This window comes from Marmota monax, unplaced genomic scaffold (assembly GCF_021218885.2).
Source record: "Marmota monax isolate L192 unplaced genomic scaffold, Marmota_monax_Labrador192_F-V1.1 WCK01_AAM20220418_F8-fsc00079, whole genome shotgun sequence".
NCBI lineage: Eukaryota > Metazoa > Chordata > Mammalia > Rodentia > Sciuridae > Marmota > Marmota monax.
Window position 1 is genome coordinate 1,168,326 of NW_026694099.1, and position 15,496 is coordinate 1,183,821.

General features: G+C 44.6%; 2 protein-coding genes across 2 annotated transcripts; one reads left to right on the forward strand and one right to left on the reverse strand.

Moving 5' to 3' along the window:
* Window positions 1-290: 290 nt before the first annotated feature.
* On the reverse strand, window positions 291-8,198 carry Psmb5 (proteasome 20S subunit beta 5). The gene is made up of 3 exons (XM_046465287.2): window positions 7,974-8,198; window positions 7,023-7,329; window positions 291-795 (listed from the first exon to the last, which is right to left on the reverse strand). Exons 1-3 carry the CDS (start codon window positions 8,169-8,171, stop codon window positions 509-511), a joined length of 792 nt encoding a protein of 263 aa, XP_046321243.1. The 5' UTR covers window positions 8,172-8,198; the 3' UTR covers window positions 291-508.
* A 4,328-nt stretch (window positions 8,199-12,526) lies between these two features.
* Psmb11 (proteasome subunit beta 11) lies at window positions 12,527-13,429 on the forward strand. Its single transcript, XM_046465288.1, has one exon. The coding sequence runs from the start codon at window positions 12,527-12,529 to the stop codon at window positions 13,427-13,429; it is 903 nt and encodes a 300-aa protein (XP_046321244.1).
* The last annotated feature ends 2,067 nt before the right edge of the window (window positions 13,430-15,496 follow it).

Below are 15,496 nucleotides of genomic sequence, written 5' to 3' on the forward strand. Positions count from 1 at the left end.
CTCTGCAGCCCTGCCTAGTACAGCCCTGTGCATCTTTCCACCTCATCAACTTTTCATCTCTTTGCAAACCGAATTGGGAAGTCTCTCCCTCCTCCCTGCCTCTCTCCTTCTCCTTTGTTATTAGCTTCATGAGTGGGGACATTAATGTATTCACTAGACAATGTCTTCACACCACTGTTTCCTGTAATTACAGTCCCTTCCCTCCCACTGTCCTGGCTTATTTGACTGTAAAGTGCTTGGAGGAGGGACAGCATGGACAAAAGACACAAAAGACAAGACACAGCCTGAGGTTGAGTAGTGAGTAGTGTAATGTTAACATCAAAAAAACTAAAACAAGTAGTCACCTCTGCTTCAGCTCATTAACATCTGCTAACATGTAGAGGTCAATGTTCCAGAGCTTCAAAAAAAGTACTGATACAACTGAGGACTCCTCCACTATAAGATGGGGTACTGTATCATTAACAATGACAGTCACCCCAAGAAATGTAGCAGCCACATCCACCCTCCTTCAGAGGGTAGATCCACTATACTTGTCATGTAGATCAGCTACATTGTCACTGGAGACGTGGATCCAACCATCCTCCCGAACATGGTAGAGGTTAACAGAACCTCCTGAGTAGGCATCTCTGTAGGTGGCTTGGTAGATGGCTCGACGGGCCAGATCATAAGCCTGCTCCACGTCCAGGTCATATGAGTAGCCTCGATCCATGACCCCATAAGCATACACTGAGCCAGAACCTACAGAGAAGGTGGCCCCAGAGATCCGGTTCCCTTCACTGTCCACGTAGTAAAGGCCTGGAAAGGAAGATGAGATTAGCAGGGGAAAAAAAAAAGATCATCCCATTGACACCTATTCCATCTTCTAAGCCAGGCACAGTGGTGCACGCCTTTGAGACTCAGAAGGCTAAGGCAGAAGAATCACCAAGTTTGAGGCCATCCTCAGCAAGTAATTCATCTTCCATGGTAGAAGTTTTCTATCCTCTTAAAACCCTGAGGAAATCAATGTAAATAATAATAATAAAAAAAGACTTCTGTAAAATTTTTTTCTTTTTTCTTTCAGTACTGGGGGTTGAACCCAGGGATTCTTTACCAGTAAGCTACATCTGCAACACTTTTATACTCACACACACACTTTTTTTTGCAGTGCTGGGGATGATTGATCTTGGGGCACTGCATATGCTATACAAATACTCACCACTGAGCTACATCCCTGCCCACTTTCTTCATATTAAAAAAGGTGTTGTTGTTGTTGTTGTTTTCCCTAGGATTGAACCCAGGAGAGCTCTGCCACTGAACTACCTCCCCAGTCCTTTTTATTTTTCATTTTGAGGCAGGGTCCCACTAAGTTGCTGAGACTGGCCTTGAACTTGTGATCCCTCTGCCTCAGCCTCCTGAGATGCTGGGATTAGAGGCATGCACCAAAGCAGCTGGCTTCAAATTTAATATTAACACTTCAAGATTCTATAACATACCACCCATCTCACCACACATGATAGTAACTACTCTGCTTCTCCTCTTGGCACCTCCAAAAAGCAAGTATGACTTTTAAGCACAGGGCTTTAGGTCCCGTGGGAGACAATGTTTAAAACATAATCACAGCCCTTAAAGAATTTAGATTATTGGGCGATAAGACATACACTGAAAGAGAATAAACCTTAGAGATTCTTTTAAAAAATATTTGCATGGGGCTGGGGTTGTGGCTCAGCGGTAGAGCGCTCACCTAGCACATGCAAGGCCCTGGTTCCATCCTCAGCATAAAAATAAATAAATAAAAAGGTATTGTGCGCAACTACAATTAAAAAAAAAAAAAATTGCAGTACTGGGGACAGAACCCAAGGCCTTGCAATTGCTAGGCAAGCTACACATTCAACCCTTTTTAATTTTGAGACAGGATCTTGCTAGGTTTCCCAGGCTGGCCTTGAACTTTTGATCCTCCTGCCTCCATCTCCTGAGTATATAGCATTACAGATTATGCCACTGCACCTGACTAGTCCATAATTCTTAGTCATGTGGCAAAGACCTACACTGTCTAATATGGTAGCTCTTAGCTACATGTGACTGTTGAGCAGTTGAAATGAAGCTAAGACCACACACTAAAATAACATTTTGGATATATTGGGTTAAATAAAATATATTATTAAAATGTTTTTATTTTTAAAATGTGGCTATATTTTACATTTAATTGTAAATTATATTTTTATATAACTACACATTTTAATTATAATCTAAAATTAATGTATGGGGTTAGAGGTGTAGCTCAGTGATAGAGCACTTGCCTAACATGTTAAGGTTCCATCCCTGGCATCACAAAAAGAGTATGGCTTGTTTTATTTCTATTGCTGATATAGAACAGGTATTGGTTAGGCCAAGTGCCTGTGTTTTTTTATTTTGTTGTTTTGTTTTGTTTTGCAGGGTTGGGGATTAGACCCAGGGCCTTGCACATGCTAGGCAAGTGCTCTGCCTCTGAGCTACACCCCCAGTCCCAATTGCCTATATTTGTATAGAAGGTTTTATTGGAACAGAGCCACAGAAATTTATTTATATAAGTCTATGGCTGCTATACTATATCAACAAAGTAAACTAGATGCCTATTGCTTAAAAAACAGGGATATAAGGCTGGAGTTGTAGCTCAGCGGTAGGGCATTTGCTTAGTATGTGTGTGAGCCACTGGGTTCAATCCTTGGCACCACATAAAAAATAAAGATATTGTGTCCATCTTCAAGTAAAAATTTTTAAAAAACATACACAAAAAATAGAGATATGTTCTGAAAAATTCATTGGTAAGGAGTATTTCATTTTAGTATGAACATCACTAGTGTAAACAAACTAAAATGACTATATCACTAGGTGATGTAATCTCATGGGACCACTATTGGATATGTGGTTGTCTCAGACCAAAACATCATTCTGTGTTACTTGACAATAGTTCATATTAATACCTTATAGCCTGCAAACCTAAAGTATTTACTATTTGGCCCTTTATGAAAAAGTTAACCCAGGTGTCGCGGCACATGCCTGTAATCCCAGCAGCTTGGGAGGCTGAGGCAGGAGGATCGTGAGTATAAAGTCAGCCTCAGCAACCTAGTGAGGCACTAAGCAACTCAGTGAGACCCTGTCTCTAAATAAAATACAAAAAAGGGCTGGGAGCTGGGCCTGTAGTGCACGCCTGTAATCCCAGCAGCTCGGGAGACTGAGACAGAGGATCTCGAGTTCAAAGCCAGCCTCAGCAAAACCAAGGCACTAAGCAACTTAGGGAGACCCTGTCTCTAAATAAAATACAAAACAGGGCTGGGGATTTGGCTCAGCAGTCGAGTGCTCTTGAGTTTAATCCCTGGTATAAAAAAAAAAAAAAGGCTGGGGATGTGCCTTAGTGGTTAAGTGCCCCTGAGTTCAATCCTCAGTATCAAAAATAAATAAATAAAATAAAATAAAATAAAAGTTAGCTGATTTCTTGTGCAATGAAAATTTAGACAGAGTTCTATCAAATTTGTATCAGGGCTAGGGTTGTAGCTCAGTGGTTAGTATGGGCTGAAGCCTGGGTTCAATCTCCAACACTGGGAAAAACTTTTTTTTTTTTAAATCAAATCTCAATTGTTCCCTGAATCTTCCAACTGGATGTCTTTTTTTTTTTTTTAATATTTTTTTAGTTGTAGATGGACACAATATCTTTGTTTCATTTATTTATTTTTATATGTGGTGCTGAGGGATTGAACTCAGTGCGGTACGGAGTTACAACCCCAGCCCCAAGTAGATGTCTTTGTCAACAAGTTCAGATTCAAACTTCTTGTCCTAAAACACATTCATTGATTCTCTATTACCTACCCAAATCCTCTCTCTTGTGCCTCACAAACCACACTTTCTACTGTCTTCTCAAATTCTGCCAATGTTATCACTAATCTTTTCCCTGTCTCAGGGGTTCTCAACTCTTCCCATGCATCAGAATCATCCAAAAAAGATTTTTTAAAAGAATGCCTAGGACCTACCCCAGGAATCTTTTAACATTGGTGTGGGGAGGGGAATAACTATGGAGCTTATGTTTTAATTTCTTCAGGTGAGGGCTGGGGTTGTGGCTCAGTGGTAGAGCGCTCGCCTAGCATGCACCAGGCACTGGGTTCAATACTCAGTACCACATAAATGTAAAATAAAGATATTGTGTCCATATAAAGCTAAAAAATAAACATTTTTTTAAAAATTATTCAGGTGATTTTGATGTAAGTCAGGCTAAAAACACAGTTGAGATGATTTTGATATCTACCCCAAGCATTTCTCTAGCCCATCCTCAATCCCAGTTCCATCATCTTGCCTCACTGGTTTGTCATTGATTCTAATTTACCTTTCCAGCTTTATGGGTCACTATTCCCTTTTATACACTTTAAACTGGACTCCCAGGTACTCCCCCCAGACCTCATTCTTCTTTCCTCCATCCCTTCATTTGTTATGTTCCATTTTTCTCATTTTCACATCAAGGGCAACTGCCACCTATTCATGAAGTCTTCTCCAAATCCTTCCATCAGAAGTAATATTTTCTTTCAAACTTCCCAGCATTTGGCTAAAGACTGATGAATAGAGATCATTTAGAAAGGCATTCATCTTGGCCTGGGGATGTAGCTCAGTGGTAGAGCACTTGCCTAACATATATGAAGGACCCGAGTTCAACTGCATGTACCAGAAAAAAAAGACAAGTATGCATCTCATCCACTTTCAGTTTAGATAATTGGTGACTCTCAGTCTCTTGAGGCAAAGATGGGGCTGCCTCACACTGAAGGGGATAGGTTGTCAGAAAGCCTTCTTTAAGCACTGCAATTCTGAGTAAGCTTTAGTTTCCTGCATTTCCATGCTAGCCAGGCTCTGCACTGTCTTACATTGTTTCCGCCACCTGGAACAAACCTAATAGCTACAGGATCAAAGTAAAAAAATCATATTCAAAATGGTTCCCTGGAACGCACAAGATGTATGGAACTGTTCTTTCCCACATTTCAAAGAGAAAGGTATCTTCATTCCCAAAGTAACAAATGGCATTCTTTTTTATATCCACTTACAATACCTTTATTTTTATTTATTCATTTTATGTGGTGCTGAGGATTGAACCCAGTGCCTCACACATGCCAGGCAAGTGCGCTACCACTGAGCAACAGCCCCAGGCCCCTCACATCCACTTTTTTTTTTTAATATTTATTTTTTAGTTGTAGGTGGTCACAATATCTTTATTTCATTTTTATGTGGTGGTGAGGTTTGAACCCAGTGCCTCACATGTGCTAGGCGAGCATTCTACTACTGAGCCACAACCCCAGTCCTCACATCCACTTTTTAATCTCCTCATTCATTCTCCTTCTGGTAATAAACTGATATTCCCCTTTTTTTTGGGGGGGGGGTGACAGGAGGGTACTGGGGATTTAACTCAGGGGCACTTGACCACTGAACCACATTCTTAGATCCCTAGCCCTATTTTGTATTTTATTAGTGACAGGGTCTCACTGAGTTGCTTAGTGCGTTGCTAAATTGCTGAGGCTGGCTTTGAACTTGCGATCTTCCTACCTCTGCCTCCTGAGCTGCTGGGATTACAAGCGTGTGCCACCTTGCCAGCATAAACTGATATTCTTTATACCCCTTTTAATCCTTGCTCCAAAGCAAGTGAAATACTAGTAAGTATCCTATGGTTGTTCTATAGGATTACTAGGCATGAAGTAAAATTAGAAGGAAAGAATATTTTCAAGTTTACACTACGGTTAATTACAAAGAAAGTGACAAGCTGTATTGCAGGTTTAGTAAGGAACAAATCAAAATTGGCTGGACTAGGAATGTAGGTCAGTGGTAGAGTATCTGCCTAGCATGCACTAGACTCTTAAGTTTGGTCCCCAGTACTGCAAAATAAAACAAAAACAAAAAACAAAACAAGCTGAAGGGTAAATGACATTAAACACAAGGTTGAACTTCCTGGCAAGGTTCTTATATACTGGAAAGAGTAAGGGATTTCTTTTCAGTGACAACATAACAGGACCTCAATTGACTAGAGGGAGATTACAAGATCCAGCAAAGAAAGAAAGGAGATAGGCCTGAAAGGTTCCTTCCAAGCCAAAAACTCTAAAGGAAAAAGGGAAGAAAATGGCAAATCTTTGGGTGGCTTCGCTATCCAAAACTGTAGCTGCTAACCAAATGTGGACACTGAGCACTTCAAATGGTACTACTGTCACATATTGAAATGTATTTTTGTTTTTTGCCTCTTTTTTTTGGTGCCAGGGATTAAACTCAGGGGCAGCCGACCACTAAGCCACATTCCCCAGCCCTATTTTGTATTTTATTTAGAGGCAGAGTCTGAGTTGGCTTAGACCTCACTTTTGCTGAGGTTGGCTTTGAACTCGCAATCCTCCTGCCCTTAGTGTCCTGAGCCACTGGGATTACAGGTCTGTACCATTGAGCTTGGCTTATTTTAAGTATTTTGGATCAAATGAATTGTTAAAGCTGATTTCACTTTTTTCTTTTTTTTACTTTTTAAATATATCCATAAGAAAAATCTAAATTATATTTTGTTAGATAGTGTCGACTAGAGTTTTTTTTTTTAACTGTAGATGGAGACAATAACTTTATTTTATGTATTTATTTTTTATGTGGTGCTGAGGATGGAACCCAGCTCTTCACACATGCTATGCTCAGCACCACATAAAAATAAAAAAGATATTGTGTTCACCTAAAACTAAAAAATATTAAAAAAAAAAAAACAGAAGGAAAAATATGTGTCAGATATTGTACCAGTTGCTTTACACTTATTACCTCACTTAACCAATGTGACAGATGAAGAAATAGGCAGAGAAAATAAGCATCCTGCCTACAGTCAATGACACAGCAGGTCTAACTGCAGGCCGTTTCCAACACTATATTGCCTGCCTTGGACAAAAAGAAAGAAGGGCTAAGAACCTAATCATCACATTCTCAGCACTGCCTCAAAGTCCTTTCATTCATCTACCCATTTAATTCCCCTCTCCCTAGTGTCAGCTCAAGGATCACGTGATCGCAACTCAACTCACCAGGGCCTCTCTTATCCCAGCCACAGATCATGGTGCCCATGGACAGCCCCATGCCTTTGTACTGATATACCATGTTGGCAAGCAGCTTGGAAGCAGCAGCTACGGAGATTCGTTCCTTATTTCGAAGCTCATAGATTCGACACTGCCGAGCCAACAGACGTTCCCAGAAGCTGCAATCCGCTGCACCCCCAGCCATGGTTCCCAAAAGGTAGGGGTTGATCTCTATCACCTTCTTCACCGTCTGGGAGGCAATGTAGGCACCCGCTGTAGCCCGGGAGTCAGCGGCAACAATGACTCCATGTCGAAACTGTTAAGATATTGGAAAGCATAAAACAGGCCACGTCAGACCACACACACAAAAATCTCCCTGGTATTTCTTTTTGCACCAAAGCAAATCCAGCACATCTCTCTCTCTGTTCTTTTATACTTTACAATACACTTCACAGAAATCCCTTGACATGGGTAAACCAATATCACACTCATTTTATAGATGAGGAAACGGGTTCAATAAGATAGAATGATCTGCCCCAAATCTAGAGCTAGTTATCGTAGAGCTGGAGCAGGGACTTTAATTGTTTGGATCCTGGTACAGTACTCCCTCGACTTCACAGTTTCTTCCTAATGCCACAAAGATTAGGTTACCCTCGCCTAGCCTTCCTCTGCCACGGTTCAGTGTCGGTGGCCTCCCTTTGCCCAGGTGGGAGCTCCTACAATAGGAGCAACCTGAGGTCGCCTAGAAATCAACGCAATCTGCTCGGCCCCAGCGCCCCCTTCTCCGGCCAGAGTCAGGAGCGAGGTTTCCCCCGACAACCTAACAGCTGAACTTCTGGGGTAGGGACGACAGAAGCCCGAGCCTTCGCTTGGGCTTGGTGGCCGGCTCTTGTCCGGCTGGGAGGCTCGGAAGGGCGCGGGCGCTGGGGGCTCAGCCGGGCGGGGCGGCTCGATCCGCACCTTGAAGGCCAGAGTGGTGGTTCCATGAAGCATTTCAATTCGCGGCTCTTCTGGGACACCCCAGCCGGGCGCAGCTAGGCTCAGCCCATCACTGGAACTCCCTGGTCCTAGGTCCAGAAGATCTGCACGACCCCCAAGTCCGAAAAACCCGCGCCGATTCACCGGTAGCGGCTTCTCCAACACGCTGGCCAGCGCCATGTCTAATGAGGGCAAAAAAGAAAAAAAAAAAAAAAGGAAGAAAAACTTAACTGAGAACGCCTACCAAAGAACGGTCGTCACAGCTTCGCTTCCAATTAAATCTATTCCCAGAGAAGAGCCATTTTGACTCCTGGCAGCCCCGCCTCCAAAAACTAGAGCCAGACGTAAGGGATGATTTTTTCAACGAGAGGCGGGAGATGGCTTCACAACCTTTGTACTCTAACAGGATGGGGCTGCCATCTTGACTTTGGTCATGAAAGCATTACTGGATCGGATCAACTTCAACTTCCTGGGAAGTGGCTGAAAACGTCCTTGTTACGTGAGGGAAGCAAGGACGGCCATCTTTAAGAAGGGCGTGACTCTTTGAAAATAGCTCTGGTCTCTCAGCAATAAGTCATTCCCATCCGGCCCTGAGTCAGGACTGCTCTTCACAGTCCTATTTCTTCAGCACCCTGTTAATGAAACTGAGATTGCCATTTTGTTTCAGGGCACCCCCTAATACTGGGTAAAATAATTATCTATTCTGAGGGCATTTCCCTGTTGTATTAGTTAAACCACAATAGTTTGTGGTAAAAAGCATAACAGAATAAAAGTGCTATGCCTCTTGTTCTTTGATAGCGTTACTCGCTACATCACAACTATTATTTAACAATAACCAATTTTTAGATTCAATATTCTCTTTATTTATACCTGGGCATGGAGATTTTAAGTAATGGATTGCCTAAAAGACAGATATAAAAATAAAGAAAAGCAAAAAGGGCTCGGTAAATCCACAAACTAGAATATCATTTTAGCACCTGGATAATTGAGTCAATAGTAATTTACTATCTCAGCTCCTGGAGGAGAGTTGAGACTCCATTAAGATGTACCAAGAGATTCTCTCAGTCAGCTTACCAAGAGGAGGCTCTTTTTCAGGAATGCATTTCATCCTGTTTCCTCCCTTTATCCACCTTGATTTTTCAACTCTTGGAAACTATAACAAGTCAGGAAGTGGCCATATGTATGAAAAGTTTCCTTCTGCTTTATGGTTCCATGAAATCAGTGTCTGGGCTTCCTTTTGGATTCTAGCAGCAACATCTTATCAACATCTAAATTTTACTTTCCTCTGATGCCCAACTCAGCTCCTCCTTTCCTGAACAGACTCTGTATGTGCTGTATTATTAATGCTGAAATTGGACAACCTTTCGGAGCTCAACCATCAGAATATAATTAAGCAGGAGATCTTTATCTGTCTCACACATGGATATTGTGGAAAATCCAAAGTATTTCTGTTTATTGAGCACTTATTATTTTGCAATCACCTCTGCAATACAACTAGTCCTCCTTCTGATTTCTTTCACTCTCCACTAATACCATCTGTACCTCTCTTGAGACACTTTTGCATTTTACCTGGCTAGAAGTGTGCATTCAGTCGCACACAGTGGCACATGCCTGTGATTCCAGCTGTTCAGGAGGCTGAGGCAGGAGGATCACAATTTCAAAGCCATCCTGGGCAAGTTAGTAAGACCCTGTCTCAAGATAAAAACTTATGAAAGGACTGAAGATGTAGCTCAATGATAGAGCACCCCTGTGTTCAATTCCTAGCACTGCAAAAGAAATGTGCATTTATCTCTTATGGATTGTGAGGTTTTAAAGACTGGAATTTGTTCATTATTGATCTCTGTGCCCACTGTGTGCTCAATATACCTTTGCCAATTGAACACTTGAAAAGAATGACAATAATGTTTTTCCAGTCACAGGCTTGAAGCCCTGGCTTATCTTTAACAACTCCCATTCCTTTCCTTCACATCCAGTGAATTGTCAGGTCCTTTTGATCCTCCCTCTGCAATGTTTCTCACATTCTTTTTCATTGCATCTGATATTGGAGGCTGAGGATATAGCTTGGTTGATAGAGTGCTTGCCTCCCATGTACAAGGCCCTGGGTTCAATCCCCAGTACCACCTCTCTCTCTCTCTCTCTCCCTCACACACACACACACACACACACACACACACACACATCTGATATCACCTTGGCTTCTTATTTCCTCACACTTGAATTACTGAAAAATTCTTCTGACTGATTTTCTGGGCCTAAACTCTCACTCTTTAATTCAATAGGCAACACATCACCTTGATCTTATTACTTACCTGCTTAGAAATGTCCTCCAGACCCAGGAGGTTGAGGCAGGAGGATTACAAGTAAAAGGCCAGCCTTAGTAATTTAGTGAGGCCCTAAGAAAATTAGTGAGACTCTGTCTCAAATAAAAAATAAAAAGACTGGGGGTAGCTCAGTAGTAAATTACCTCTAGGTGGGCTGGGGATGTGGCTCAAGCGGTGGTGCGCTCGCCTGGCATGCGTATGGCCTGGGTTCGATCCTCAGCACCACATACAAACAAAGATGTTGTGTCCGCCGAGAAATAAAAAAATAAAAAAATAAAAATTACCTCTAGGTTAAATGCCCAGTACCAAATAAATAAATAAATCCTATAGTCAGATATTATAGCACATGCCTGTAATCCCAGCTATTTGGGACATTGAGGAAAGAAAATAGAAATTCAAGGCCAGTCTAGGTAAATTAAAGAGACCCTGTCTCAAAATGAAATGTTAAAAAAAAAAACATTGAGGACTGGGGTTGTGGCTCAGTGGTAGAGCGCTTGCCTAGCATGCGTGAGACACTGGGTTCGATCCTCAGCACCATATAAAAATAAAATAAAGGTATTCTGTCCACCTACAACTAAAAATAAATAAAAATAAATGTTAAAAAAAAAAACATTGGGAATGTAGCTCAGTGATAGAACCCTTGCTTAGTGTGTTTGAAGCCGTACGTTCAATCTCCAGTACTGGGGGGAGAAAAAAAAAGGGTCCTATAAAGTTCATACCTTCAACATGGTAATGAAAGTCTCTGTAATCTGTTCCTGACCTACCTTAGATTACTTCTTTTCTCCAAGGTCACTACTTATGGAGGGACTCTACAAAGGAGAAGTACAAATGATAAGTGCTATAGTTCAGAGATAGGGAAGGAGGTCAGTATCGATTGCTGTGAGGTTGGGGGTCCAAGATGGCTTTGTAAAGGAGGTCTGGTTCCCACTGCTTCTCAAACAAAACCACAGCCTCTCCTCTTGGCCCATATCAGATAATGTTTCTGTCTAGGGAGGTGGCTGTCTATCTTAAAAGAAGTCCAAGACTCAGTCTTTTTATTTTTTATTTTCTAGTTATAGGTGGGCACAATATCTTTATTATCTTATTTTATTTTTATGTGATGCTGAGAATCGAACCCTGTGCCTCTCACATGCTAGGTGAGTGCTCTACCACTGAGCCACAATCTCAGCCCAGAAATGCCATTTTTAAAAAATTATTTATGTATTTATTTATTTGGTACCAGGGATTGAACCCAGGGGTGTTAACCACGGAGCCACATCACCATCACTTTTTATTTTTTATTTTGAGACAGGGTCTTGCTAAGTTGCTTAGGGCCTTGCTTAGTTGCTGAGGCTGGCTTTAAACCTGTGACCCTCCTGACTCAGCCTCCAGAGTCACTGGGATTACAGGCATACTCCACCACACCTGGCAAAGAATGCCATTCTTGTATATAGATAGGATGGTATCTTCAGCCCCAAAATGGAGGAGAATGAGACCCCCAGGTTCTAGTTTCCCTTCACCCTCATTCCTCTGTAACCTGCCTTTCTGGAAAGTATTTGAGCCGTTTTCTCTTCTGCTTGCCTCAGCTCATTTATTTTTCTCCCATCTTGGCCATTAGTTGAAAGTATGACCTAAGCCTTCGGGAGCTGAGAGTTCCCTGGTCTCATATCTCTGAAGACAGTTCCCAACATCAAGGTCTCCTGCCTCAGTGGCTCCACAACATTTTATTCTGAGTCTCTCAGAGCACTGAGTTGTCTTGACTCCTCCTAGGCTGAGAATGCTCTCAGGCTACTGACAGGCCTTTATTTGTCTTTGCATGCCCAATGTCCTATACAGGACCCAGCTAGGCTCCTTCCTCTTGTGTCTGCTTTCCTTTGCAGTCACCCCAGCTCCTCTCCTCTAGGTAATTATAGGATGACAGACAGGAGACGCTGTGGGTGACTCTCAGATGCATCATGGGCAGCAAAAAGTGAAGGTCTGACTGATGGGCAGCACCCTCCCACTGCTGGAAACTCCACAGCCTCATACTATCGCCCCTCTGAGGAAGAGGAGGCTGTTCCACCAGCCAATCCCAAAGCCTGATTTGGGGTTGGGGAGAAATGAAGCGTCAGCTCACATGCTTTGCTCACCAATTCTGGCTGCAGCCCAGCTTCCCTGTAGCGTCCCTTTTTCCCTACTTGACCCCAGAACACAAATTGCTGTCCTGCTCTTTCCAACCTTCACTCAGCCTCGAGGATGGCTCTACAGGATGTGTGTAAGTGGCAGTCCCCTGAAACCCAGGGACCATCCACTCACCTGCCTCAGGCTGGTGACTGGGCTGTACCTCGTGGCTGTGACCTGCAAACCTTCCTGCAGATGCATGGCCCCAGGCTAGCCCATGGCACCACCACCCTGGCCTTCCGCTTCCGACATGGAGTCATCGCTGCAGCCGACACACGTTCCTCCTGTGGCAGCTATGTGGCCTGTCCATCCTCGCTCAAGGTCATCCCTGTGCACCAGCACCTCCTGGGTACCACCTCTGGTACCTCTGCTGACTGTGCCACATGGTACCGAGTGCTACAGCGGGAGCTGCGGCTTCGGGAGCTGAGGGAGGGTCAGCTGCCCAGTGTGGCTAGTGCAGCCAAGCTCTTGTCAGTCATGATGTCCCGCTACCGGGGGCTGGATCTGTGTGTGGCCACTGCCCTGTGTGGTTGGGACCGCTCTGGCCCTGCCCTCTTCTATGTCTACAGCGATGGTACCCGCCTGCAGGGGGACATATTCTCTGTGGGTTCCGGATCTCCCTATGCCTATGGTGTGCTAGACCGCAGCTACCATTATGACATGACCATCCAGGAAGCCTATGCCCTGGCCCGCTGCGCTGTGGCCCACGCCACCCACCGTGATGCCTACTCAGGAGGCTCAGTTGACCTTTTCCACGTGCGGGAAAGTGGATGGGAATACGTGTCACGCAATGATGCCTGTGTGCTGTATATGGAGCTGCAGAAGCTTCCAGAGCCAGAGCCAGAAGGGAAGACCAACCAGGCCCATCCTGAGTCTAACATTCCCCACAGAGCTGGGGAATGTGGAAAAATCTCTTCAGGGCCAGGGGAGCTGTCACCAGAAGACTCCAGGATGCCAGCCAAAACGGAGACACTATGAAAAGTAGCAGAACTTGGGGAACCCATGCTCAGGGTGGGTGGTAGGGGAGGCAGCAGCGGGGAGCTCTGCTGGGAGCAGCAGCTCTGTACTGGCTCCAACCCTTTTAGGTTGCCTGCTTCATTTGTTCCAAGTCTCCACCCTTTCTTCCTCCTGGAGTTATTAAAGGTGTCTAACATGTTCCTATTGACACCCAGTGGGCTGGTCCTGCTTCTTTCTTGGCTCCAAGCTAACTCTTGGCAAACTCTTCCTGCCTGCCTGCTGCACACCAGCTGCCGTGCTAGGTGCTAGACCTTATTCTTTTCTTGCCATCCTTTTCTCTGTTTCCCCAGCCCATTCCCAGTCTCTATTCTCTCCTGCTTTGTCCTCTATCTCAGTTCTAGAGTGTTTGTCTCTTTCTCTTGGTCACTTTTTCACCCTGGTGAGGTAGGACAGCCAGCAGGGGAGCAGCTCCTGGGGCTGGTGCAGTGATGGACGTCCCTTGGTGGTGATGGGCTGTTTCAGCAGCCCTGCCCCCGGGCCTTGACTATAATAACTATGATGATTTCTCTTCTAAGTGCAGTTCTTATGGCAGCCTTTGAGGTGAAATGTTCCTTACTTAACAAAGGGGAGATCAGATTCACAGGGTTATGTGACTTGTCTGGGTTACACAATAGGTGGCAGCAAGGGGGCTTAGATCCAGCCTCCTCAAGAGCCTTGCTTTTTTTTGGTACTGGGAATTGAACCCAGGGGCAGATTAACCACTGAGCCACATCCCCAGCCCTTTTTAATATCTTATTAGAGACAGGGTCTCACTGAGTTGCTTAGGGCCTCACTAAGATGCTGAAGCTGGCTTTGAACTCACAATTCTCCTGTCTCAGCTTCCCAAGCTGCTGGGATTACAAGTGTTTGCCACCACGCCTGGCCCACAGCCTGTGCTTTCTGCACAGCCTCCCCTCCCAGGACCTCTGCCGGCCTTTGCTCTCTTCCCTGCAGGCTTCTGGGGAGTGATATGGAAGGAGAGAGGTGCTGGGCCCATCCCCTGCCTGTGGCTGGGGATAAATGAACCCATAGGGCCTGGAGGGGTGAACTCAGGTAAGCTGCCCCCACCCATCTCATCTGGCCAAGACCTGGAGTTATCCCTCTGAGCCCACCCCTGCTCTCCACCCTCCTGGGCTTTTCATTGCCTCTGCCAGACTTCCTCCCCCTTTTCCCCCTTTCCAGAATCTCCTTTCTGATGCTCCCTCTGGAGAATGAAGGAGGTGGCTATGTCTGTCCTATCGTGTCTCTCATGACTTCCCTCCTACTACTCAGTGGGCCCTGACCTGGATGACAGCTCCAGGAGGACCACTGCCCTTTCCAAGGCCAGGAGGGAAAGCAGGCTTGGCCTAGGGCATGGGGCCTAAAGGAAGGTGACTGAAACTTTCCTCTTACCCCACTCATAAAGCTTTTCAGCTGCTTTCTCTCCCTCCTGAACACACTGGTATCCCAGGCTAAGAATTCCTCCAAACAGGCGCTGGCCAGACAGGAGGAAACCTCCAGACTTTGGGCCTGAGCAGGTGTCTGGTAGACAGGAAGGAAAGATCAAGGAGGCCCTGAAAGGAAAACCGTGGGGACAATGAGGGAAGACTTGTGATAGGGAAGGGGGCCACAGAAAGTTGCCCAGTATAGGGGGATGTGATTCAAGCCAGGGTCAAAGAATCTGGCCAGTGATTTCCACAACAACCCTCTTTACCCCTTGCCCACTCCCCAGCCTCGGAAGGAGGTATTGGGTGCTGGGAATGCTGTTGCAGACTGCACACAATCTGTACCCCTGGATTTTATTTTTATTTATTTATTTTTGTTTGCCGTACTAGGGATTGAACCCAGGGGTGCTCTACCACTAAGCTATGTCTCCACCCCTTTCTATTTTATTTTGGGACAGGATCTAAGTTGCCAGGGCTGACCTTAAATTAATGATCCTCTTGCCTCAGCTTCCCAAGGAGCTGGGTTATAGGAATGTGCCACCACACTGGCTCCCCTGAGATCTTCTGTGCCCCTCTCTTTTCCAAACTGGACAAAGCAGACTGAACCCAGGAGAGCAGAACTGGA